At 38.9% G+C, this 27,969-nt stretch overlaps 1 protein-coding gene across 2 annotated transcripts in view; it reads right to left on the reverse strand.

The window, feature by feature from the left end:
* The window catches only part of PALLD (palladin, cytoskeletal associated protein), a 397,583-nt gene that overhangs the window by 225,714 nt on the left and 143,900 nt on the right, over positions 1 to 27,969 (reverse strand). For both annotated transcript variants that reach the window (XM_047855047.1, XM_047855048.1), the window contains exons 2-5: positions 15,132 to 15,310; positions 5,223 to 5,289; positions 3,664 to 3,769; positions 619 to 693 (exon numbers count right to left, since the gene is read on the reverse strand). In XM_047855047.1, the coding sequence (XP_047711003.1) occupies positions 619 to 693; positions 3,664 to 3,769; positions 5,223 to 5,289; positions 15,132 to 15,310 (427 nt within the window). The remainder of the gene's footprint in view (positions 1 to 618; positions 694 to 3,663; positions 3,770 to 5,222; positions 5,290 to 15,131; positions 15,311 to 27,969) is intronic.

Genomic DNA, 27,969 nt, shown 5'->3' on the forward strand with positions numbered 1-27,969 from the left:
TTTCAGCTAGATTCATTAAATTTACAGATTAATCTGGGAGTCATGATTTCTTGACCATTTTCCAGTCCACAGACATGGTATTTCTCTTCACTTATTCAGGCCTTTTTAGAGGTCTTTCAATAAAGGTTTGTAATTTTCTCAAAACAAAACAAAGACAAAAAAACAAAGAAAGAGAGAGAAGATATGCTACATGGAACCATTTCTGAGTTGAGCAGTTGACAGATGAAATGGAGGTCATTCAGCTTGGCAAGGCAAAACACAAACTTAGAACTGAATTATTACCCATTTTTTTTTAATTTCTATAAAACTTGTTGTTTCTCCCAAACAATTTCAAACACAGCATTTTGTCTTTTTTCCCACCTGTCTTGGCTTTCCCACTCTATTGTAAGCTCTATCAGGTCACTGACCATGCCCACATTTTTTAGACCCTTCACAAGATTATAATCACCCAGCAATTTTTCAGTAAATACCTATTTAGCCCCAAAGGTAACCATGACAGCCTACTGATCTGTTCGTTTTCATTTTTAAAGACTGCCACATGAAGCCACATGTGAATCCATGTGAATGGAATTTCAGGACCAAAGCAAACACAGAGAATGAGACTTGCAGATGTCAGACCTTTGTAAAAATAGGAGGAAAGGAGGCAGGAGTGGTTGCATCAGGTCGGCAGAGATACGAGGTTGGACTGTGAACCTGAAAAAGCAGAGACACAGGGATCAAATTCTGAATATATAAATAGCTGAACAGATGGGCTAAAGAAACCTTTCATTATTGGGATCACTCCACATGAATGAAACAAGGGAAAGAAAACATCGCCATATATCATTTTGCTGGTCTACTCTTACATACAGTACAGACATTGTTCTATACCCTCATTTCACATCTGTTACTCTTCTCTACTCAAAAGGATATTCAAGGTACAAGTTCCCTGGTTCCTTAGGGATCCATGAGCTTTTAAATGCTATTACCAAATGGATTTCTGTGTGTGGGGGTTTCACAGGGGTCTTTTCCAAAGTTCTCACAGACATTATATTTTATTTTTAAATATGGTCTGGATTCATTGAATTAAAAGCACAAGTTACTGGCAGTGGAGAGTAAATTATCAAACATCCCCCTACCTTATTTTTAACTTGAACTCTTTTCTGATATAAGGAATTATAGGAAGTTAAAAAGAAGGATACTGTTTTTTCTTGATATGCAAAAAATAAAGGTGCTGAAATACTTACTGAATGGAACTCATCTCTGGGGAAATAGAAGGATTCCAGAGTAGTGAATGGAAATGATTTCTCCTTCTACATTCATTTATTTTCAAGCACTTTGGGTTTATTCTGCTCTATATAAGCAATTGTTAGCTTCTTACCCCGAGATGATAGTGATCTGGTATTATGTGTCTAAATATGACAAGATGTCATCAGGAATGTTGGCAGTTGTAGAGATGCTAGGATGGAAAGGGCCTATTCATTATCCTTGTAAGACTTTTCATTGGCTTGTGATTTAGGATTGGGTTTCACTTTTCACTGTCTTTTTATGTGCATAGACTATTTGAACACTTATACGGTAGTTAGTCTGTGCCAGCCGCTGTTCTAAATGTTATGTGGAGATTCACTCCCTAAATCCTCATGATAATCCTATGAGATAGATGGTATTATCTTCAGTTTACAGATGAAGAAGTTAGGCACAGAGAGGTTACATCACTTAGTCAAGGTCTCTTCGAGTTAGTAAGTGGTAGAGCTGGGATTTACACCCAGGCAATCTGGCTCCAGCGTGTTAAAATTTTATGTGACCGTTGCTGATGATAATAAAGCAACGGAGTTTCTGTGAGCCCTTCAGCCTCCTGCCTATACTGTCGGAATAGATTAGATTACCTTCCCTTTAGTGCTCCTGTAGAATTTAAACCACTTAAAATGTACTGTTTACGTTATTATGGTTTTACATATGTAAATACATATTTTCTGCTCTTAGGCTTTTTTTTTTTAATTTTTTTAACGTTAATTTATTATTGACAGACAGAGAGACACAGAGCGTGAGCAGGGGAGGCATAGAGAGAAGGGGAGACACAGAATCAGAAGCAGGCTCCAGGCTCTGAGCTGTCTGCACAGAGCCCGATGTGGGGCTCGAACTCACCGTGAGATCATGACCTGAGCCGAAGGCGGATGCTTAACCGACTGAGCCACCCAGGTGCCCCTGCTCTTAGGCTTTTAATGTGTTCTGCAATATTCATATTTTTATATTTCTTATTTCCCCATAGGAAATAGGATTAGCATAGTCTCAATATTCATGGAGTTTTCTGAAAGATTCCAGTAGGTTTTATTTTATTTTTGCAAAAACTTAATTATTAAAATCAATTTACATAATTAATAATAATTATAAACTGGGAATGAAGATGGTGACAGATATTTTTTCTCCAATGAAATGCCTAGCATGGTACTAAGCATTCATCACTTACCAATCCTTAAATATCGAACACCAAAAAAAACAAAAATCTACATATAATCAGATATATTTCTATAGGTTCCACTCTGATTTAGGGATTTAAAACAAATATTTAGATCATCTTTAAGTGAGTTATACTGGCTGGTTCTTTTCAAGTTTCAAATGTCTCTTCTCTATGGTTTCTACATACCACAGATCCCCGAGTATTACTCTACAATACCTGAGTGCTCAATAGATAGAAGGCCTGGTGATGATGCTCACAGAACATAGTGATTAGTTAGGAATTAGTTTACACTTCAAGGGTGGGGGCGGGGAAGGCTTTTGTGAGTATTGTTTTTAAATATACACATCATAGCACAAAGGCAAAGTAACATACATCTAATTAAAACATTTAAAGATTCTAATTTTTTTTTTTTAATTCCTGTTGCATCTGCAAAGTAAGCTCACTATTACCTCAGTAGTTTGTACTGTTGTTCTTTTTTGGACATGGCAGTCTTGTAATGAAATAAAAGCACGGTAAAAATGCTTGGTTAAATAAAAATTATTATTATTATTATTATTATTATTATGGCATGATTATGTTTAGCTCCTGGAAAAACTTTTGTTGGTATGTCAACTTTTCTTGCTTCTATTTTATTTTATTTTTTTTTAATTTTTTTTTTCAACGTTTATTTATTTTTGGGACAGAGAGAGACAGAGCATGAACGGGGGAGGGGCAGAGAGACAGGGAGTCACAGAATCGGAAACAGGCTCCAGGCTCTGAGCCATCAGCCCAGAGCCTGACTCGGGGCTCGAAATCGCGGACCACGAGATCGTGACCTGGCTGAAGTCGGACGCTTAACCGACTGCACCACCCAGGCGCCCCTCTTGCTTCTATTTTAAATGCGCTAATAAATTTGGCTAAATGGAAGAGGGCACAGTTGTGGAAGAATAATCAAATAGTCATAGCTCAAAGAGAGAGCGTATTATCAGGTTATTGGCTGTTAGAGATGTTCCCAATGGGAAAGCAGATGTTGACTAACTGGTACTAGGTTTTTGATTAAACATTATTTTTAGTGCTTAAAAGGAAGAACTTTACCTACCGTTTTCTTTCCTCCCCCCGTTGTGCTCCCACTTAGGAAAATATTGCAGGGAGTGTACTAGTTGGAATCAAAGCTGTAATCATGAAGTCTGCTTCACAAAGTTTGCTAATGAGTTTGACTCCTTGTGGTTTCAGGTACGAGGACTTACCTGTTGAACAGGGATGGATAATGGCTGAATCACAGCTGTGGTCACTCCTGTCTTTGGAGACGATGATCCTATTGTCAAGGAAACAGAAGTTGTTTTCTTTTGAGCTCTGGAAAATAAAAAAGCAAGTGGGTTCCATCAGAAAATTTTTTTATGTTTATTCATTTTTGAGGGAGAGAGCATAAGCCAGGGAGGGGCAGAGAGAGAGGGAGACACAGAATCTGAAACAGGCTCCAGACTCTGAGATGTCAGCACAGAGCCCGACACGAGGCTCGAAACCATGAACCACAACATCACGATCAGAGCCAAAGTCAGACGCTTAACCAACTGAGCCACCCAGGCGCCCCAGAACTTTTTAAAATCAGGAATTATTCTTTGAAAGATTTCCAGAGAATATTTCAGTTTCTTCTTGTGTACTCAGTCCACTTCAATTGTCAGTGCCTCAGAAATGGGAAACCATAACCTACAGTTAGAATGGCTATAGTCAATACATACATAGAATGGGCCTTATAGATTTTACCAAAATAAATACATGGGTAAGAGAAAAGGAGCTATACATAATTCAGCCATTACCAGAGAACCTAAAGTTTGATGTTGGAAATCCTAAGAGAAAAGAAAATGTCTGGAAAAAGTCCTAGGGTTAGGGTTCTGTATTTAGTTCATGGTTTTAGTGGTCTATTTTAAGTCTAGCAGTTCTTCTTTGTCCTGGTTCCTCATTTTGTTGAGAATGTCTTGGCATTTTTGTCTCTTCTTACCCATAAAAGTTAGTGAGGTGTAGAGAAAGGTTAAGAACAGTTGGTTGGTAGGCCCAGCTTTGCTAAGAGGTTGGCTGTACAATCTCAAGCAAGTCATGTAACTTTACTATGCTTGAGATCTTTATCTGAAGTCAGAGGTGGCAGAGTATATATATATATACATATATATATATATATACATATATATATATATGTGCTCCTGGATAGATATAATTGTTATGTATATACTAGCAGATCAAAGAAACTGATTAGCACAGTCTCAATATTCATGGCGTTTTCTGCAAGATTCTGGTAGGTTTGATTTTATTTTTTCAAAAACTTAATTATTAATATCAATTTACATAATTATTATTTTGGAAAATAACCCACCTGTCTTCCTAAGAATAACTAAATTTTACCATTTTCATAAGATCTAACCAGTAACAGATTTTATCCAAATGGAAACCCATTTCTGGCTTAATCAGACATTTTCCAGTTTGTATCAATAAAGTGGTCCTCCTTTATATTTTCGTAATGATTTAACTAGTTTCCTCTCGATGTGACTGTTAGTTTTACATATTTACAACCAGTTAGTTGTCATTGAGACTAACACTGTATATGGTTTGATTTTGGCATCTCAGTGATGAAATGCAGACTTCAAAGTCTAAATTCCTAAGTTAAAAAAATGTGTTCACGTTCAGATATTTGATCTTTGACTGACATCAGCAGACCTCTTCCTTCAAAGCACAATGCGTGCTGCTTTGTACCCCAACGATTCTCGTGACATTCTTTGTTATACAGACAATTGATGGGATCATAGGCACTCACTGTGGCATGGCTCCAGGTTTTGATTTGAAAGCTAAACTTTCACTCTCTGAATCTGTTGAACTGGCACCTGAAAAAGTAGAAAATGACAAAATTAAGATTTGAGGGTATCTAGCACTGCTTCAGAGAGTACTATTTGTCCTTTTTAAAATAACATACAATGTCTTATTTTGAAACAGGGAATGATTCAGACCATTTTTATTTGGACTGTTTTTTCAGAAAACTACTTAAAGATCTACTATAAACAGCTTTCTTCAAAGCAATTGTTTTGAATGCCAAGTCTACTATTAGTTTCATTTCTTATCACTTTGGCCACCACAACCAAATTTCTAAGTGGCTTATAAACTATGAAATAAATGTATGTGTCTGTGTAAAACATCCAAGGTTTTAAACTTTAACCCTTTCTTGGGAAATTACATTGTGTGGATTCTCAATGTCTTCATTACTCATTAATTAGGAGATGTTTTCTGAGTCTTTGATAAATTAGAACAAAATAGTGGCTTCTTTCTTGACTAAGAATGCCTCCAATTTTGGATCACGCTCTCCCAAATTCATTCGCTTCTTTACTGTTTGTGAATTGAGGGTCACCTTATCATGTTTTTAGTCAAAATACAAAATGTACTTAACATTTTAATGCTCATGTGTTTTGTCACAAGAGATTTTAGGTGACAGATTTCAAATAAGTGTGATTAGAGGTATATTCTTGGTATTGCTTTTATGAGATATATTTAACTTGAGTTAGAGATACTTTAATATAAAATAATACATGCTTACAGAAAAGTAACCAAAGAGAGAATTGTGTGACATAATACTAAAGACAGTATCTTCCTTAATGCCATTCTGCACATGCTAATGTATATTTGTCAGATAAACTTATTAACATACATTTATGTATATGTCTATACAAATGGAATCACACTATATGTACTCTTTGCAGTATATTTTAAATACATTTAGAATATATGCATTAATGTAATTTCTTGGATGGCTACCCCATGCTACTTTCCATGACTGTATTTTTCTAGTCTTTTATTAATGTTTTAACAGTCATGTTTAAGTAACTCTGCTGGAATGTTTGCTGTCCCTTCCTATTTATTTAATACTTAGTATAGACTTTCTTCACTTAGTTCCTGCACTACCACAATAGATTCTTATCTTGTCTTCTTAGGTCAGTCTTCAAACTCTTATCATTTTTTAATGTAACATATGTTAAAAAAAAAAACTAAGATGATGAGTTTCTATTCTGTAAATTTAAAAACCTAAAAACCTGCTATTTAGTGACTCGCATGATTTCCAACCAGATTTTCTAGCTCTATCGGCCAAATTCCATGTCCTAGAACCCCAATGCAAAGAGCTGAACATACTGGCGTGCACTCCACTAGGGAATGGGAATATAGCAGCAAATACCCACCCACCAACCCACCCCTGCCCTTGTGGAGTTGACATTCTTTTGAAGGCACAAATGACAAGATAAATACATGACATGGCATTGAGGGAAATGAGAAAACACACATCAGAATAGGGAAGGAGGGAATGGAGTGGGATGCAATTTGAAGTAGGGTAGCAAGGAAGGTTCCATCAAGACGGGAACTTTGAATAAAGATCCAAAGGAAGGGAGGGCTTTCCCTTCTTGGTCTTTTCTTATGTTTGTATGTTTAATTCTATTATTCACTCTCATAGGAAACTCTTACCTTGTCTTCTCTCAATAGCGTTTTAAGATCAGCCTAGTAATTTTTTCTGTGCTTTGTCTTCTCTGAACTCCCCATGTTCTTACTTTACTACTCGGGTCCCTTATAACATCCTATATGCTAGAAAATTGTAAGTTCTTTGAAAAATTGAGGTGGAGTTAGTTACCAATTTTTGAGTACTTACTGCTTGCCTGGCAATCTGCTTTGCACTTTATAACATTATATACATTTTTTAATGTTTAATTATTGAGAAAGACACCACAAGCAGGGGAGGGGCAGAGAGAGAGGGAGACACAGAATCCAAAGCAGGCTCCAGGCTGTCAGCATAGAGCCTGATGCAGGGCTCGAACTCACGAGCCGTGAGATCTTTACCTGAGCCGAAGTCGCATGCCCAACTGACTGAGCCACCCAGGTGCCCCTATTACATTATTTTAAATGTTTATTTTTGAGAGATACAGAGAGAGAGAGAGCATGTGATCAGAGAAGGGGCAGAGATGGAGGCGGGAATAGAGGATCTGAAGCAGGCTCTGCGCTGACAACAGAGAGCCTGATATGGGGCTCAAACTCACGAACCATGAGATTGTGATCTGAGCTGTAACTGAATGCTTAACTAACTGAGCCACCCAGGTGCCCCAACATTTAATTACAATAACTCACCTAAGAGGTGAACTATGTCCAATTACACATCAGAAAATTGAGGAACCAAGAGATTAAGTAATTTGCATAAGGTCACATAACTAGAAAGCAGTGGTGAGAGGCTTTTTGAACTTGTGGTCCATGACTTCCCTCATACCGTTATGACCTTCACGTGCCACGGAGGTCTGTAACTCCTCTGAGGGCTTATTTTCATGCCTCGCTAATGGCAGACCTGCAACTTTTTGTAGAATGAGTGAATGGAACCGTGGGAACTGAGACACTTGTCTGGGGTTGGAAAGTGAACTAAGCAACCACAGAAGAGCAGCATGCTAGGGGGCAGCAGCGGGAGGCAAGTCTAGAAACGGAAGGTGAGATGTAGAAGACAGGGCCACAGTGTTTGGACTTCGTTCTAGGCACTGAGATCGGTGATGGGGAAAGTCAGTCATGCAGGATGAGCTGGGGGAGTAACAGAATGAAAGAGCAGCACAACTGGCCAACTATCACAAACAGATGACAGAGGGGCACCTGGGTGGCACAGTCGGTGGGGCTCTTGGTCTTGACTCAGGTGGTGACCTCGCAGTTTGTGAGTTCGAGCCCCTTGTGGGGCTCTGGCTGGTGGCACAGAGCCTGCTTGGGATTCTGTCTCTCTTCCTTTCTGCCCCTCCCCCGCTTGTGTGCAAGCTCTCTCAAAATTAAAAAAAAAATTTTTTTTTAAATAGGTGATAGAGATGGAAGGAGGAGGAGGTATGGGAAGGGAACTGGGGAAACATGAGCAAAAATCAGTAGACTCCATTACCAGAAAATCATGGGTCATCTGAGATCAATTTTACTAGAGTCGCTGGAGTTTCAAAGAGGGAGAGAGTAGCAAAAGTCCTACAGAAGTTATCACAGATGCTCTCAAAGTGGCTAGAAACTGGGGACACCAATAGCTGTTTTTCATCTGATTCCCAACATTTAATAAATCTTAAAAATAAAATCCCCTGATTATCTACTTAGAAAGTCTTTCTTTTTTTCAAATTCCTTTTTTTCCAGCTGATTTTCAGAGAAAGGTAAAGGGCCAAAAAGGTTTCAACCCCTAGAAAAGAAAACCTTTGCTAGTTTTTGCACACCTGTCCAACCCTCGTGAAATCTCAAAGTCACCTTGTGTCTCAGGTGTCAGAGCAGCTCTTGCAGACGGTGGTGGATCAAATCTCCCTCTCTGTGCCAGCAAGTTCCCTTCCCCCCTCAAGGATTCTTCCCTCCTTCTCTCCTTCTGTCTCCTCCCTTTGGTCATCTGCTTTGCACCTGCTAGTCAGGAAAGGACATTCCTGTCTCTGGTTAACATTTTCGTAGTCATCAAAACACCACTTTCAGTTTTTGATGGAAGCTCCAGTCTGACATGTTCCAGAACTTAAAATTACTATCCATCTATCTGTTCATCAGCCTAAATGCTATTTCTATATTGCTCCCCACACAGAAGGAGGGAATCAAATGCCCATGATCTCTGCTCTATTCTGAAGATACAAGTGCCAGTGCAAATGTCACAAAAATACACCTGCTATCTTGCCTTTAAAAGGTGTTCTCTTTTCACTTAAAGAACGTACCCTATTTAATACTTCCTCATAGGAAAAGACCCAGAAAATGCCCAATAGCAAAAATTAAAGAAAAAAAAATCATTTGGAATACCACCACTCAAGATACTTTGGGGTATATCCTTCCAAAGTCTTCCAAAGTCTGTCTAAAAATGCATAAACATTTTTAAAAGATGATGTTATGCATATTGCTAAGTTATTGCTCGTTCCCCCTACTCAATACATTGTGAAACACCTTTGGGATTTCTGACATCCCAATGGTGTGGGATGTGGGATTCTGACATCAGAAACCTACTTTATAATTTTCTAATGGCTGCTTTAAATACACATGGGCAGCTTTACAATAATTTTATCTCTGCACTAGGAATGGATATATTATTTCCACTTTTAAGTATTTTCCTCGAAAGGTGTGTAGAATAGCAATACATCAAAATGCCCATTTGCCTCACCCTCATGAAAACACTAGGTTTTCATTGTTTTTGTCTATTTGGCATCTTCCTTGATGAAGGAAAAAAAAAGCCACATTTCTAGGTGGAAGCAAGCTGGAAGTAAATGATACAGCTTCAACTTCGGCAAACAGGAAGTCTTCATGAAAGCAAGTATCAACCATTTGAAAATATATATTCACATATTAAATGTATATTTGAGACCTTGAGAGACTTTAGTGAAACCAGCCTCACAGAGAAACTCCTGGAGTTCAGCCCGTGTGCATATTCTGCCTTTCAAAATTTAAGGAGTGACTATACTCTGTCCCCATACGAGTTACTCATTTTCTCCCTCCCTACTCTCTCAGTTGCTATAATCACCAGTGCAGCAATAATCATTTAAGACTCAGATAAGACCAACGGAAACAATGCCAAGGATTTAAAATTTTATAAATGATGAATGACTATAAAGGCATTAAAATGAGTTTTAAAGATTGTTTAATGCCATGGGTAGATGTTTGTGACAGGTTAAATTTAAAACAAGGTACAAAGGAGCATGTAGAGTAAACTATACACATACAGGATAAAGACTGGAAAGATCGAAATATTGAGAGTAACCGTCACAGAGCAGTAGCATTACCCTTGATTTTTATACCTTCCTTTTATGTGTGTGTTTTCAGTTTCTAAAAATAAAAATGTGCTATTTTTATAATAGTAATCATAGCTCACACTCTGTATCAAAGCACTGCTCTCAATCCTTATAGCAATCCAATTTTCTCCCAGAGGAGATGGAGGAAATGAAGCATAGAGCCACTGAAAAACTGTTCAAGGTCATGGAACTAGAAGCTAAGCTAGCCAGAAAATATTATAGAAACATTCAAAAATAAATAATGTGAAAAATGGCCAAGGCTGTGCTTAGATCCCTTCAGCTTCTCTTAGTGTATTTTTAATTTTTTTAGGACATTTATTTATATTTGAAACAGAGAGAGACAGAGCATGAGCAGGGGAAGGGTAGAGAGAGAGGGAAATGGAGAATCCGAAGCAGGCTCCAGGCTGAGCCATCAGCACAGAGCCCGATGTGGGATTCAAACTTACTAACTGTGAGATCATCACCTGAGCCGAAGTCGGATGCCCAGCTGACTGAGCCACCCAGGTGCCCCTTAGTGTATTTTTAAAATCCAGGAGAAGAAACCATGTACTCAGAAGGGCTTTACCCTGCTGAGATCAACAGGAGCCATTACTCATACAACATCTCAGCATGTTCCAAAATGTCCCTTAAAAGGGGCACATGTTTTACCTGATTACTCGAAGCACTGAGAACCTATAAATGTCACACGAGATCTGCCACGGTGCATTGCACTCGCTCAAGTATCCCTGCCTCTTCCCCACATTCCTGCCCTCCTCTCCGTCCAACTCCTACAAGGTCAGGTTTAATTCCACTTCCTTCATCCCACATTTCAGGACCAGCATCCTATCCCGCCTTCTTTGCAGTTCCTAAAGCTGTGCTGATCTGTGTAACCCATTTTACAATCAGAAGAGGGTGACAATGATGGAAACTGGAGGTGTCTGGATTTCACATGCTGACATTTACCTTTCCTATTTATATTACGAATTTAAGATTATCTCTTTGCCATCTAGTCCTGGAGGGTACCCCCCTCACCATCTAGGCCAGATTCCATCTCCTTTCTCCTTTTCCAAGACTTTGGTCTCATTATTTCTTGCCCTTCTACACGATCTAGGTTTTCCCTCTTGGATTATTTGCATTAGCATAGGATACATACTCTAGTTATTTTGGTATGAAAACAAATAAGCAAAGTGAAAGAAAAAAAAAAATCTTTTTTACCCCACAGTTCTTCCCAGATTCTGGCTCACACCTCTGCTGATGGTTGAACAAAACTTCCCCAACATGATCTATTATTTGTTGCTTCTCTTCGTATATTTTGCACACATTTTCTCAACTCATTCCATTTGACCGTTGTGCTCTCCAGATTCCCCAAACCCCTCTTGTTAAAATCACCAACAACATCCACAGTTGCTGAACCCAGTGGTTTCCTCCTTGTCCTCATCTCATTTGGGCTCTCAAGCATCTGGAGAGCGAGCTGGCATCGTCCTCTCTCCCGAAACATGTCTTCTGCCTCCTCTTACACCACTCTGACTAGTTTCTCTCCCATCCCAGGGCCATCCTCTTGGAAGTTCAACATGTAGGAAAGATTATCCCAGGCGCAGACTGAGATTTAAGCTGTAATTTATTTTGTGTCATTCTAAAACTTGCTGCAGAAGACAGTGAAATTTAGACAGTTTCCAACCACTACATTAAGTTTTTAGAGGTTTTGTTGAGACTCTGAAGTTCTATAAAAAAACGTCCTACCCTCAGTAGATCCTGCAAATGACTGCATGCTGACACAGTAATGGCAGCGTGGCTTAGGATACAATTCAGTAGGGATATGTCTGAGTCTAATTCAGTGCTGGAATGAGTACATATAAAAATTTCTTACTTTCGGTCATAATATGAGCGTAAGAATTGATGTGAAATTCTCCTCTATTACATGTAATTGTTCTTTGGGATGAAACTACACAAAAATCTCATTTTTTTCCCTGTGAATTATGATCCAAACTTTACAAGGCCAAGGAGCCAGTTTTCTGAAGTACCTTGTATTAGGCTTAGGAGACTAACTCCTGATGGATCTTTATTCTTGCTCTGCCCAGGTCCCTCACCCTCTCCTCACACACAGTCTGTCTGAACTCACAGATACCTGCTGGCTGGTTGGCTAAGTAAGTCCACTGTTACAGCGCACTGGGAAAAAATCCATTATCTTTGTTAAAGTCCTGGCACGGTATATAGAACCAGAGATTACTTCTCACATATTGATAAGTTATCCAAATGATTTCAAAGGCAGAAGTGGACCGGCAGTTCAGGAGCTTCCATACAGAAGAGCCCAATTTTTTTTTTTTCCAAATATATGAAGTTTATTGTCAAATTGGTTTCCATACAACACCCAGTGCTCATCCCAAAAGGTGCCCTCCTCAATACTCATCACCCACCCTCTCCTCCCTCCCACCCCCCATCAACCCTCAGTTTGTTCTCAGTTTTTAACAGTCTCTTATGCTTTGGCTCTCTCCCACTCTAACCTCTTTTTTTTTTTTTTTCCTTCCCCTCCCCCATGGGTTTCTGTTAAGTTTCTCAGGATCCACATAAGAGTGAAACCATATGGTATCTGTCTTTCTCTGTATGGCTTATTTCACTTAGCATAACACTCTCCAGTTCCATCTACATTGCTACAAAGGGCCAGATTTCATTCTTTCTCATTGCCATGTAGTACTCCATTGTGTATATAAACCACAATCTTTTTTTATCCATTCATCAGTTGATGGGCATTTAGGCTCAGAAGAGCCCAATTTACTGAAATAAAAATAAAGACTGTGGTGGGAATGTTTTGGGTCTACCAGAGTTAGATATCAAAACTGATTTTAAAGGTAGAGAAATATTTCCTTTCATTGTATGAAAAGTAGGTTTATCTTACATATCTTCCAGTTAACCTTTTTAAGCTAATCTGTATCCCTGCAACACTGGATACATTTTTATTATATCACTTATTATAACATCACTTAGAGTCTGGTTATTTTTTTTTTTAACGTGCCCATCTCTGCTGTTAGATTGGGAACTCCTTGATACTTGAAGAATGGGTCTTAATCATGTTTGTACCTGCATTATCTGACCACAGTAGGACATTAAATGCAGGCTGAAATGATCTGGTAGTCTATTCAACTGCATGTGATTTCACATAACACCTATAGTATAACAGCAATAAACTCTAAAATTCACCATTTTTCACCATATTTTACCATATTTCACCATATTTTAGCAAAGCTAAAAGCAAATAAAGCATTGAATTTTAAGAGGCTCTATCTGAAGTCGGATTTAGAAGACAAATCTGATCATCCTTAGCAAACAGGTTTCTTATGCAAGTTTAAGTTCCCTTCATTGCATTCTAAAATACTTTACCATGTTTGCCACACAGCCCACCCATGGCTAAAACCGTGAACTTATTAAATTTTAAGTCTTTTTGTCATTCATTTAGCACTCTGAAACATGTATGACACAGTGGTTAAAAATCTGGGCCTTGGAGCAAGACTGCTTGGGTTCAAATCTCCAGGGGGCTTTGCAAGAGTCGCTTTAATCTCTCTGGGTCTCAGTTCACCATTTATAAAAAGGAGATACTGTACTAATAATATCTCATGGGCTTACAGAGAGGTTTTGATCATTATGCATGAGTATGTACACACTTATAAATGCCATGTAAATATTATTTATTGTTCTATAAAAAGTGTTTGCTTTCATTAACAGGGCAAGGTCCCTTGAGCTCACAGATATTCAAAGACAGTGCAGAGGATCCTTTTACTGAAAGTAAAGATACACACTTTTAGTCAGTGGTAATAGTTCCTCTAAAATTTCTTTCGTCAATTCTTGAAAGAGTTACAAATTATGATTCATATCTTGATTTCTTCTACTTTAAATAATAAAGAAATTTAGTGATGTTAAACAGTTAAAAAAAACATAAAAAGATGAAAAGTTCATGAAGACCTCAAGGATTTTAATCTTTTTTTTGCATTTCAACTACTATTTTCTCTTCTGGTTTTTTTTTTTTTTGAGAGAGAGAATATAAGAGGGAAAGAGATAAAGAGAGAGACAGAGAGAGAGAGAGCCCACACGCAAGCAGGGGAGGGTCAAAAGGACCCAGACAGAGAATCCTGAGGGAATAAGGGCTGGATCTCAGGATCTCACTACTGTGAGATCATGACCTGAGCCTAAATCAAGAGTCGGATGCTTAAGTGGCTGAGCCACCCAGACTCCCCTTAACTACTACTCTGAAAAGCAACCAATTAACAGAGTACTCACCAATTTATGGATATGGAAACAAAACATATACTGTGGGTGCTTAAAACGTTTCCAACTTAAATTATAGGTATTGATCAAAATCCAATAATAGTGTAAAACTATATACTTTCACGTCAAGCTTTCTAATTCCCCACAGGCTGAATCTTGTCAAGAACAAAAGAAATATTCTACTCTCTGCCTACCCGTTTTCTAATACAACACTGATCCTTGAAGTTTTTTCATCCTGCGATTGCAAGTTCACAATACATTTAGCTGGAATAATGGAATTTCACAAAGAGGCAAAAATTCTAGAATTGAATACAAATGAGAACATTTAAAAATATTCAATCATTTAGCATTCCCATGAATGATTTCCCAAGTCATTTATAGTTTAACTCTATCTGGTCGATAGACACGGTTTTTCTAGATGTTCCCATTCTCTCTTCACTAGAGAAATCAAAAATGAGTTAGACACTTTACATTTTAAGTAAATTCAAGTTAACGCAGCTGAAATGTTTTCAATTAAAAGGAACAAATATTGACATTAGCTGATGTATGCCCAAGTGTCAGACTGTTCATTATAAAATTCTCAGGAGAAATGAGGTTTGAATCACAACGCCATTATGCTGTTTGCATTGGGAAAGCATGTTCACAGGGAAGCTCTACTCAAGCTATCAGACTCCAACCACCCCTTTAAATCATGCACCTCTCCTTACCTTCGATGAACACCTCGGCAGATGTTGTGTCTGAGCCGCTGGGGTTTGTAGCCAGACAGGTATAGCGACCTGTGTCGTCCTCAAAGGCCTCTGCTATGACCAGGGTGTGGAGGTCCCCACCCTCACAGCGGATCTGAATGTCGGGAGTGTCCTGTAGCTCCTTCCCCTCACAGAACCATCTGCAGGCCAAATGGAGGTCAAAGGGCAGGAGAGAAAAAGGAAATGGTGATGTTTAAAACAATAAAGCAGAAGTGAAAGGCTGTAATAAGATGCTTGTTTGATTAAAAGAAAAAAAAAAGATCTGTGCTGATGTTACTGAGGGAAACCTTAGAGACTGTGAAATTAATGACTAGACATTGCCCATAGGTTTTCTTCGTAAAGCATCTTGTACATTTTATCAACTTCAAAATAAGGGATATCACCAAACTTGGAAAGACCGTTTTAGTTACAAAATAAAAGGAACAGAAATTCAAAGTGTCTTCTTATAAAATGTTTTATCGTAGATGCCTCTTACAACTTTATGATTCTTACCTAAAGAAAAATATGAAATCTAAACATTATGCTCAAAATATCTAATGTATCAGGGGAAACTAGTCATCATGTTGAAAAATCGTAGGCAGCACTATTTTTGTTGACCCTAAGGCTCCCGATCAGCTGAGCAATAGCAGATTTAATGGCTTCCACATTTCTGGTATTTACAAACCTTTCTAGCAGACCGCCTGGCCTCCACGAGGTAGAGAGATGCTGGATGTGCTGTAATTCATTCTTGCTGGTCAGCACTTTTCCTCTCCCAAACAACCAGGACCTGGGTGTAAGAGGCTGCAGGCTGCCAGACTGTTTTAGCACATGCTCTCTCTCTCACACACTTGCCTTATTCCCCCAGCACCTCATACTCTCAACAGGATTTTCACACAAAAAAAACATGAAGCTGCCCTAAAACCTCCCCTAAATGTGATTTATTTTTAAAGAAATATGTAGGAATGTACCACTTGCAACCAAAAGCAATGAAGTCTCTGGGACAGTATTGTCCGCTTACCTCTTAATCAGCACTCAGATTTCCTCTGAGTCTCATATTCTATGAAATTCTTTGGACTTTGCGTCCTTTTATAAAAATAGGGCATCAGAGACTTTTTTCTATATTGAGATAGAATATAGTTATTTATATTTAATCTGAAAATAAAACCAGTTTGCTAATACTACTCAGGGGATTAATTCCCGGAACTTAAAAATTAAATACGGGTTAGTCATAAAGGAACAGATAAGACTTTGGGAATTAGAAAACATTTACCACCACCACTCAGCCCAACAGAGCATCCTCAGCAACAACACACACACTACTTCTGAGACTGTTGAGAAGGGCAGGATTTCTTGATTCTAGGGCATTTTCTCATTTCCTGTGTCTTCATACAGTCCTAGAGAACATTCCAGCCTAGAGCCAGCTTCCACTTCATTCTATCCTGTTCTCTTTCCATAGTCCCAGACCAGATCTTCACCCATGAGAACTGACTGTGGATTAAGTTGATTTCCCCATCTGCAGTAAACTATAGATTCTTTCTCTATTCTATATCAGATTAAAGCTCTTCCCTACATACATCAGTCTTTCAACTTCAGACCTGTCATTGAAGCCATTCATATACCTGGCCCTGATTTTTTTTATCATTTTCCTATACTAACCCTCTGCTTCTATTAAATATTTGCATGAATTTATTATTTCCTACATAGTCCTCATGTATCACTTGCTGATTTTCCTTTGCCTATCCTTTCCCTTCCTTGGGATTCTCTCCTCCCCTCTTCATTAAACCCACCTAGGAACCACTCTTCCTCATCGTCAAGCTATACGCTCCTGTAACAGACTAAATTCTACTGAACACATGCTTGCTGGGCACCTTCCATGTGGAAGGCACTACATTACATCCTACAGGTAATGCCTGGTAAACTCTGCAACTAGTTGAGTTTATACTGTCAATAAGTGTCCTTATCTCCCATGGAAAAGATACAAACGAACATTTGGACGTAAAGTTAAGCATCATAAGTACAGTGGAGGTTTAAGAGAAGGAAAGAGTAACTGCTTTGGTTAGATATGCTTCATAAGGAGACCTCTGCCTCGTACTCGAGGAGTGTGATATCTGGTCCTCTAACTCCTGGGTCAGCAAACCTACAGCCTGCAGCCCCCATAACCTGTTTTTGTATGGCCCATGAGCTGAGAATGTTTTTCAGATTTTTAAAATTTTTAAGAAAGAGGATAAACTTGTGATATATGCAAATCATAGAATGTCCAAATGTCAGAGTCTATCAAGTTTTTTTGGGAACACTGCCATGCTCGTTCACTAACTCATGGTCTCTGGCTGCTTTTGCATTACAGTGACAGAGTTGAGTAGTTGCATCAGAGCACATGGCCCACAAATCCTAAAATATTTACTATCTGGACTTTATAGAAAAACTTTGCCAACTCCTGCTCTAACTTCTTGCTCCTCAAAGTGTGATCCTTGGACCAGCCGCATCAGCATCATTTGGGAGTTTATGAGAAATGCAGAATCTTGATCCTCATCCCAAATCTACTCCCGTCAGTTCAGATCCTCCAGGAAACTCATGTGCATGCAAAGGTTAAGCAGTTCTGGCCTTTTAGGTTTTGACCATGCTAACCTGCATCACTGGGTCCTGGCTTTCCCTCTAGGATGCTCATTTCTTTAATATAGCAACTGTATTTGATGGGTCTTGTACCTCCAGTCCCTTGCACAAAAATGCATGTAGAATTACGTTCTGTTTCTCCTACCTCTGTACTAAACACATTTGAACATCTTTCCTTTGACAGTTGATCACATAGCACTTTGTGATAGCTTCTATACTATTTCCTCATACTGTTATTTGAGGCCTCCTGTATTCGTGCTTTATTTTCCCACCTAGGAAATAGGCTTCCTCATGGCAGAAAAAAATTCTTAACTTTTTTTTATTGATCCATTGTGTATTGTGTACTTGATGCTTTCAAAATACTATCTGCCACTTGTTATTCTGGAATATGCTTTCCATGAAAAACCCAACAGTGAAGGATCTATGGACTACTAGATCTGGAAGATGCTATATATTCTGTCTCACTTCTTGGTGTCTGCAATTCCCATTTTCTCATTAAAGGCCCAGAAAGTCTTGCGGAAAATAAATTTAACGCTGTCTAATCTAGTATTTACTCAATTTATTTGACCATGAGATTCTTTCTAAATTTAGCATCTACTTTCTGAGTGTATGTTGCAGAATGCTTTCTAGCATACTTATCCCATACAATCTGTAGTTTTTGAAAAATGAATTAAGACCAATTATAACCTGAGCAATGATGATACGTATACGGCTGAAGACACTAATCTGTAAGCACAATAAAATACTTGAAATATACTTTAAAAATGGCAGAAGGAGTAAGGCAACAAATGCATTTTCTGCAACGGTCTATTTTGTCTTCTGAGATGGTTCACCCTTGTCTTCAACAATTGCATATGGTGACACGGTTGGTGCTTTGCTTACAAACCATTAGACTGATCTGCTTCTTGCTTTCTAAACACTAATGCTATTTGTTCTCCAGCTCCATGAATAAAATTTAAAAAGCATCTCTGATTGTAAAATACAGAAGACCTAGTGCAGAGAAAAGATGAAATTTGTCCCATTTCAGCATTAAGTACAATAATGAATGTGAGTCATTTATATTGCTTTGACACTCAGGAAAGTCAGATTGTTACTGATACTAAGTACCTGTCAAGTGACCAGTTCTATGTTGTTAAAATGTGGTTAAGATAGGGTGTGACTCAAGAGGGGGGGAAACTGCAAATATTTAGATGGCAGACTCCCTGTAGCAACAAGAAGGGCAGCGTGGTTCCTGGCCAATATTTAGATAAATGTGTTTAATTTATGATTGGAACCATTTGCACGCTGGAGCCAGCAAGGGCCTAGCAGAGGCTCAACTGTGACTTTAGGGAAGTTAGCTAGCCTTCCTGGTTCAGGTTCCTCATACATATGAGAACATGAGACTTTATAGCTGTAAAATTTCATGATTCTAAGGTTCTTGGTGAAATGGAAGGGTTTTATATTTAGGACTACATTTGAAGTCTTTCCAGAAGTGATACAGAAAACTCTTTGATGAAAGGTCCAAGTAATTAAATATACTAAATGTAATAGCACTTCTAAGATTATATACCCACATTGGGTCCTTAAATGTGTCAAGGGACTTAGCACTTGTCTTTATCACTACTGTGGTACTTGACTTCCAACATTCTATTGAAATCTGTTCTTCATGTGCCTCTCTATCCTACGAGAATACAACTTTTCCCAGGGTAGAGGCCTGGCCTTTTTAACTTATAAGCATACTATATGTTCCAGCACAATGTTTGGTATATGGAATGTATTAATCATACCTTTTTGTTTTCTGTAATTCTGAGGCTTTGACATCTGGGCCTTGCTGATCCCAGAAAGACCAGCCCTCCCAGAGCTGGCCCATTCTTCACAACAGTAAATGACTCCTCTGGGTGCACATTCCATATGAAAGCTAATCCTTCCAGAGCCACATTCCTACCACCCCTTCTATTGGGCTCTCACACTCAGGGACACAATTGCCCTACTCTAATCACCCCAGGGCCAGAGAGCAAAACACTAGGAGCAGCCCCTATGCCCAGGAGTTCCCTGTGATTATTCAAACTAGCCAATCTTAAATCTGCTTACCCTGCTTCACCTGTTCCTACCTGCAGAAAATCCATAAAAGCTCTTACCCATGCTTCCCTCTCCTAGGGGATACCTGGTGATTCCCCTGTGTTCCCCCATGGTGTAGCTCCTTAATCTTGGGAACCATGAAAAACTATCTTTCAATGGCAGTCCTGTCCTAGTCTATTGGCCTTACCATACCTGATATAAAATGCAGGTTTTGGGGGCGCCTGGGTGGCGCAGTCAGTTGAGCGTCCGACTTCAGCCAGGTCATGATCTCGCGGTCCTTGAGTTCGAGCCCCGCATCGGGCTCTGGGCTGATGGCTCAGAGCCTGGAGCCTGTTTCCGATTCTGTGTCTCCCTCTCTCTCTGCCCCTCCCCCATTCATGCTCTGTCTCTCTCTGTCCCAAAAATAAATAAACGTTGAAAAAAAAAAAAAGATAAAATGCAGGTTTTGTTATTATTCTTTTAAATGTTTATTTTTTGGGGGTGGGGGGAGGGGGCAGAGAGAGAGGAGACACAGAATCTGAAACAGCTCCAGGCTCTGAGCTGTCAGCACAGAGCCAAACACAGGGCTCAAACTCGGGAATGGCAAGACCATGACCTAGGCTGACGTTGGATGCTTAATCAACTGAGCCACCCAGACACCCCATAAAACCTACATTTTTTTTTAAAGTTTATTTTTGACAGAGACAGACAGAGACAGAGACATAGAGACAGAGCATGAGTGGGGGAGGGGCAGAGAGAGGGAGACACAATCTGAAGCAGGCTCCAGGCTCTGAGCTGTCAGCACAGAGCCCGATGCAGGGCTCGAACTCACAAACTGTGAGATCATGACCTGAACCGAAGTTGGATGCTCAACCGACTGAGCCACCCAGGCACCCCAAAACCTACATTTTAAAGCACTGAACTGATCAAAGAATTAGATTACACATGAAGAAAGGATTGAACCAATAGTTGAAATAATACCTATTACAGTTTTTGCCTTAAGGCATATAGAGAGATGTCTATCTACCCTCACTTGCTCATACCGAAGTACATCTTAAAAATACAAAATTAAACTCAAAATCATCTACTTCAAAACAGGAAATCAGCATTGTCTGATTCTTTATGTAATAGAAAAAATACAAATCACTTTCTTGCCTAACCTAAGAGAATCCTGGAGATTTAAAGTACTGGTGCAACAAAGGAGATGAATGAGATGTACTCATGGCATGTTTGTTTTGCTAAGTTTCTTGAAGGTCATACTTCTATCAGCTTTCTGGAAAGGACTTGAGACATTCAGTATTCTTTAAAGAACAGGTAAAAGGTCTGTTGATTCTATTCTAACCTGAAATTTTTCCTATCTTACATTCTGGTTGCCAGTACAGTTTAGGAAAGGCAATACTGGTGTGGCAAGCCAGAAAAGAGAACAAAAACACAGGTCTGGTAAATGCATGGAACAGGTAATGACACTGTGTTCTTTGCATACCCTGTGGCAGACATCTCTAATTGGTCGGAATATTCTTTGCTAGCGAAACTGGAGGTCTCAGAATTCTCAGCATGGCTGTTTGGGCAGGCAGGGTACAAAGCAACTGAAGTTGAAGTCTTCTGAAACAAAACACATTTGCCATACTCAGTGTGGTGCCTTCTTGGAAGATACATTTTTCCCTTTCTTCCAGGTCCTGGAAGCTGTTTCTATTGTAAGAGTGGGGAGAGGGTTTGGTGGAGAGAGAACGCGTGTGGAAGTGTGTAATATAGCTGGGAGAGTCTACTTAGGTAAAGTTCCACTGAAAGACACCCCTGGACTTTTTTTTCATTCTATTCATTACACCTGGAAGTCATTTAACTAGTGCATAAAACACTGGTTAGTATATTGGAAAATCAAAATGCTAATTATCTACATTCCCATTCTGTACTTCTAATAAATTTCAACTTGAATCAGACCTTGTCCATACTTCAACTATTAAATGGTTAAAATATATAACTACAATCTCATAGTTAGGATGAGGATACAATATTTGGGAACCATGATAGTCATAAGGACTTATATAAATTCAAATCGAGAGAGTAAATACGTATATATTTAATGCCTATTTTATGCCATGCACTTGGTAAATATGGCCTTATTTCCCTCAAAACCTTGTGGAGTAGTTCTCATTTTATCTTTAGATAACGGCTACTCTTATTTATGTATAGAAATTTAAAAAGGAAACAATGTGGATAATTAAATCCGGATAATCTTCACAATTTCATTTTCTTTAATACATTTAGTTTCATCTTTCATCAAACTTTTTATTATAGCTATAAACAAATTTTAGCAAGTTTTACAGATTCTTCCCCTCTAATCTGGTGGAGCTAAGCAACCATGTGATTGCCATGTGATGGGGAGCTAAGGCGCAAACACTGAAAATTAGTGGAGTAAATCTCTATTCAAAAGAATTAAGAGTTGCTCGTATAGGAGTAAGCCAGTTGAGACTGATTGTCAGATTCCAAGGTCATAAACAGGGCATGAAAACAATCTTGCATTAATGGGAAATAAAATGTAAAAAGGATTAGGAGATAGTCATATTCATTCATTCATCAATCATTTATTCATTCATCAAGGGGTTGATGGCACCTCAACTCCAATCTAGGAATTCCTCGAGGGTACCAATGTCAGCTAAATTGGATTTCTTATTTCATGAGGCCAGTGCTAGGCAAATAGAGAAGAAAACCCAACTATAGACCTAGGAAATACTGAATACACTTCATCGAATGAACAGAGGCTCTTCTATCACATGGAAGCACGTATGGCTTTCAAAAATTTTTAAAAATTGGCTATACCTTGATACATATAGATTAGAGGTTAGTTTTGGATAGAATACTTAGGTTAAACTTAGTTTATTAGAGAGGGGATAATGTTGATGAACTTTACAAGACTGGAATTTTTTTTTGTTCATAAGAGATGACAGAGAAAAAAGGATCATAGTATTTAAAGGTCTGTAAGATGGCACATTTCTTTATATTACTCGTGCTGGGATTTTTTTTTTTTGAAATCTACATTGTTTTAATAGATATATTTCTTTTTGTTGCATAATGTCTTTTTTTTTCCGAAATTTTCAGACATTCCAGACTAAAAATGAGACAGTGCCAAAAATTCAAGGATCATATTATAGCACCAGCAGGATATGGCAGGATTGAAATTCAAGAAAGTGTTTTACATAGAAACGTTCAATATTTAATTGTTCACTTTCTAAAATTTCAAGGTGAGGTCAAATGTAACCTCTGATTTGGTTAGAGTTCGACTGTTGGAAGAGAGTGGCTGTATCTGACTGCAGTCACAGGAACTGCTTTGGTTAAGGATCAAAAGGGGTCACAAGGGTAACTAAAATCAGGGGGATCACAGCTGCTTCTGAACAAGAGACCTCCTTTGAAAACCAACAATCGTTTCCATTCTTGGGCAGTGTAAGAAAATTTTTAAGTTGACCTCTCTGATGTGGCCTTCCTTTTTTTCTTCTCTTAGGACCCTGGCAACTGGCAGTGAGGCTCAGAACTGTATTTAGGAGTGGGATACACATGTGGGAAAGCCCAGAACACTCTGGTTCTCCAAAACAGGACAATACTATTGATTTTTATGATAATAAATTCAACTGTTAAATGGAAGGGACTAGCAAATCCACAGGCAAAGTGGAATATGTACTACCCAGCATGATATACTAATACTTTATGTTTAAAAAAATCACATACGGCATCGCTTGGTTTAACCGTTGACTAGTACTATCTATTCAACACACAAACAGAAATACAGATTTTATGATTGACAGCTTCAGTATCTTTCTCATTTTGAACCACAACTATGTATTGTGGAAATTTTCTGTGCCCTGCATTTTAAACATAAACAAATTTTAAGATGGAAAAATCTGATTTATAAAATTTATAATGCTTCATCAACGAATCTTGGCTGATATTTTCCAACTCTAAGGAAAATGGTAAATCTTGGAAGCCAGTTAATAGAAAATTGAGTGCTTATTAAATAAAAGCCTTTAAGAATAGTTGAGTTTTCATTTTCTTCTCTAAGTCACGTTTCCTAATAGTCATGGAGAAACAAAGCAACTCCACTGATTTGTGCTTCCTACAAAAATTTATCTTCAAAGGGATAGCAATGATTATAGGAAGGCAAATTTAGCCTGCAGCTGCCCCTTTCTCCCTAAGTACAAGCAGCCACATGACTTCACAGAAGCACACGGTCAAAGAAAACTAAAGGTACTAGTTTTTAAGATGCTATTATAATGGAAATCAAGGGGCCGGGGTGGGGGGGGGAGGGGGGACCAACGGAACAAAACCCAGAGACATCAGTGGTTCCACAAGGGGTTCTATTTTCTAGGTGTTCCTTTCTCCCAAAAGAATGACAGGAATGACAGTGCTCTCCCATGAAATGGGCATAAGTTCCCAATTTTGGTGATTGTCCAAGATGAATTTTATTTATGCCTGAGCTCAAAGTCAAGCCATCCGTAAATAGTGCATTTCATACATCCTCAATTAAACACCAATTAATGTTTATGGAGTATTTTTTGTCTTGTCACCAAGTATTTAATTTTTTACACATGTTCACATTAACCACAAGACACACCATGTTTATTCTGTCATGTGAATTTATAGGCAGACCAAAGTGAAATTAGGCCTTGTCTAAATTTACTATAGTTATCATTTCATGACTTCTTAGCTCAAAGGACAATAGCTAAATTTGTGTGGACAACAGATGTATTTTAACCTTCTGGTCAAAAAGAGACCAATAGGCTGAGTTTTTGAAATTCAAAGCCCAGGAAGTGATAAAATGGCCTTTGAACCAAAACCAGACTCATGTCTACCAATTTTTTCCTCTCATAATCATTTATCTCGTAAGAAAGAAAGATAAAATAGAGAGAGGAGTAAATGCAGCTCAAATAAACCGAACTTCTAAAATGATTTTATCTTGTTTTGACCAGAAGAGGTAGCTTCTTCATATCTGGACTCAAGGAGCATGTAGGTGTTAATCAGTATCCCTAAGAAACAGCATAGAAGTGGGCAGGTAGAATCTACACTAAGTATGTGTGCTGCTGAAGCTCTTAAAATCTTAGATGATGTCCAGTATTTTCCACGCTGGTGATGTAGTAGAAAGGGCCTAGGGGCTGGAAATCAACAGTCCAGGATTCTGGTTTCACCTGGTCAACAGACCAGCTAAGCTGAATGAAATCCAGTTGTCCTCTCTTTTAGGGCTGGAGTTGATTTGTGAAATGTGAGGAATGAACTAGACCAGTGTTTCCTCAAATGTGTCCCAAAAAACTATTTCTGCAGCAAGTTAACAGATAGCATTGAAAAAGGGTCCTGTGGCACAACAGGTTTGTGGAGCAAGGAGTTAAACATCTGTCTTTACTATAGAACTTTCTAGAACTTTGACTATGCCAATATACACGAAATTTCCAAGAGAAAAACTGCAGGCATCATTCTCAATCTTATTTGACCACAGAACATATTTTGAGAATCATATTGAAAGATTAATGGTACATGGAACACATTTTGGAAAACACAGGGTTGAATTATCACTAAGATCCCATCTAACTCTACAATAGTGACACTGAATACCTGCCCTACACTTTACAACTACCTCTTCTGGTGCTCACGACAGACATCAGTAACGAAGCAAAACTTCTTTCTCACTGGCCCCAGACTTAGTTCTGGAGTCCTCCAGCGGTGCTCTGGGCAACCGCTACCAACCATTTAGACAGAGCTGGCACTTGAGTTGAAACATGTTGGCCATGTCTGATTTAACAGTCTATGTTTATGTATTATTTTCTTAGATAGGAGTCAATGTGAAATGCTGACTGCTAGCTCTGACTGTTAACTCTAAGAATATTTTTTTTCTGTTTTGGACAAGCAGCCATTTTGCCATGGCACATGGCATTACTGGACCCTCCCTCACCCCCCGCCTTTGGAAAATGCTCAGGGTCAATGTATAATATGATGTCCAAATCAGGTCATTTCAAAGAATGAAACAGGCTACCATTATAATTACAGGAATCAATAGGAACATGGCTACTTTACTTCATTGCAAGAGCAACTCAAAAATGTGATTTTGGCTTTAGTGGATATTTTGACTCTGCAAATGTGATTCATCCCCATGAGTAGACAAAAGTAAACTTCACAGTCTATGAGGGGGAAAAAAAGTTCCCAACCTTCCTGTCACTCATTCACAAGTTCTTGTTACACCTGTTAAAAAACACATTCATCCTTACCAATCCTCTATGCGGGCAGACAAGTAAGTAAGCATGACCTGACAAGTCATACTTCAAAGTTACCTATACTGTGAAAATTGGTACTGAATGTTTCCAAGCCTTCACAGTGTTGAGGGAAAGAATGGATTAGAGAGAGAGCCTGAGAATGAGAAATTGCATACATAAAACAGCTAGAGGTGCACATTCAGCTATTCTGTTGTTACAGTTATGGCAGGTAATTACTAGCTATTGTTGTAACTTGGATTGCATTCCAAAGGAAATAAAATGGGAGATGTTTTATTAGACAATGCTGTCAGTCTTCTATGCTTTTGGAACCCATCCATGGAGATACAACGATTACCTCAGACTTACGAAACCCAGAAGGACTAAAACCAAAGTAAGGATAGGGAAATAAGACTTCTTGGTATCTTCAACTCGACATAAATACAGAAACCCACATAAAACAGTTGATGTATAGACCGTTAGCAAGCCCAGTAGTTTTCTCTTTGCATGTGACAAGCAATTACATTGAATACAACTGTTCCCTCAACAGTGGAACATTCTTCCCCCAAATCAAAGTACAGGAGGATCATCTATAATTTTTCCTAGTTTATCAGTACCTCCATTTCTTGCTTTAATCTCGCTGCCAGCTAACCATGATTAGGGGTAAGGGAGGAGAAAACAGGTGAAAGTGGGGACAGAAAATGAGTGGGAAATATCCCTCTTTCTGAAAAAGCTAAAACTTCAGAATTCCAAGGGCTTTGCTTCTCTCTCACCCCCTCTCCACAAGAGCTTTCAGCTAACACTGCACTGGTTGATAAGTCCCCATCAGCTGAACCAGGCTCAGCAGGCAAGGGTGGGTGCTTCAGCCTCTCAGATTTGGTGGACAATCTTGCTGAGGTGGAGGGGAGGCTTGGTGGCCTCCTCGCACAATGTTCTGACCCTAGTCTAATGGCGTCCAAGCCTGGCTAGCTAGCATGGTCCCATACGAACCACAAAACCAACACCAAAAACAGAGCATGCGAGCCAGCAAAATTCAACCATACACTGGTCCCGTCAGTCCATAACTACTTACAGAAACTGGTTTTCTTTCTTTTTCCAAGATTTTCCCAGCTAGCTCACATCAAAGCCACCCCCCTTTTCTAAGTGCTTTTCCCTTTTTCTTATTTTGTGTTCCTTCTAGAAGTCCACACTTGGAGGTCAGCTTTCCTAGAAGAACTGTAATAAATGAAGCATCCACCAAGGAGGGAACTGGGAATGAGACCATGAGGAGGTAGGTATAGAGGGAGTTCCAGGGCTGGCACACAGCACTCACATGCCTGCACCAACTATCTTAACAGCGAATGTTTTCATCGAAGTGTTGAGCCACATTTTATACCCACACACACAGAAACCTGAATTAAACATCTGATGCGCTCCTGGAATCAAGTTCCTGAAAGAGTCACAAACACCCAGCAAACGCTGCTGTGCAACTACCTTTCTGATTCTGATTCACACAGGTAATTCTCTAAATAGCATCTGTCCTACCCCCATCAACTGGGATCAGATACATACTTGTGAGTCTGTAGAACGGTGAGCCATTTCCCAAGAAAGCTGTCTCCACTGCTTCCCCTTACATCCTGGGTGTGTGGAGCTGTGGCTGGAGCAGGGAGGGGCCTCAGGTGTGTGAGCAAGAGCAGGAAGTCAGGACTAATTATACTTTGTTTTATTAGGCTATTTGAATAACAAATAAACTGGCAGGTTTCATTTCAGTTGCTTTTTCAGAGCAAATGACCTCAGGCTGGCATTTCACTCCAATTGACTCTCAGTTTTCAAGTGTTAAAATTAATGTTATGATTAGATACAGACTTCAATCTTTTTCTTTGAAAAATATGGATTTTCGTGATGAAAAAAACCTCTTTGCTGATTAGAAGTTGAGCACCCACCTGGCTCCATTCCATCAGTCAGTG

The sequence above is a fragment of the Prionailurus viverrinus genome, chromosome B1 (assembly GCF_022837055.1).
Source record: "Prionailurus viverrinus isolate Anna chromosome B1, UM_Priviv_1.0, whole genome shotgun sequence".
Taxonomy (NCBI): Eukaryota; Metazoa; Chordata; class Mammalia; order Carnivora; family Felidae; genus Prionailurus; species Prionailurus viverrinus.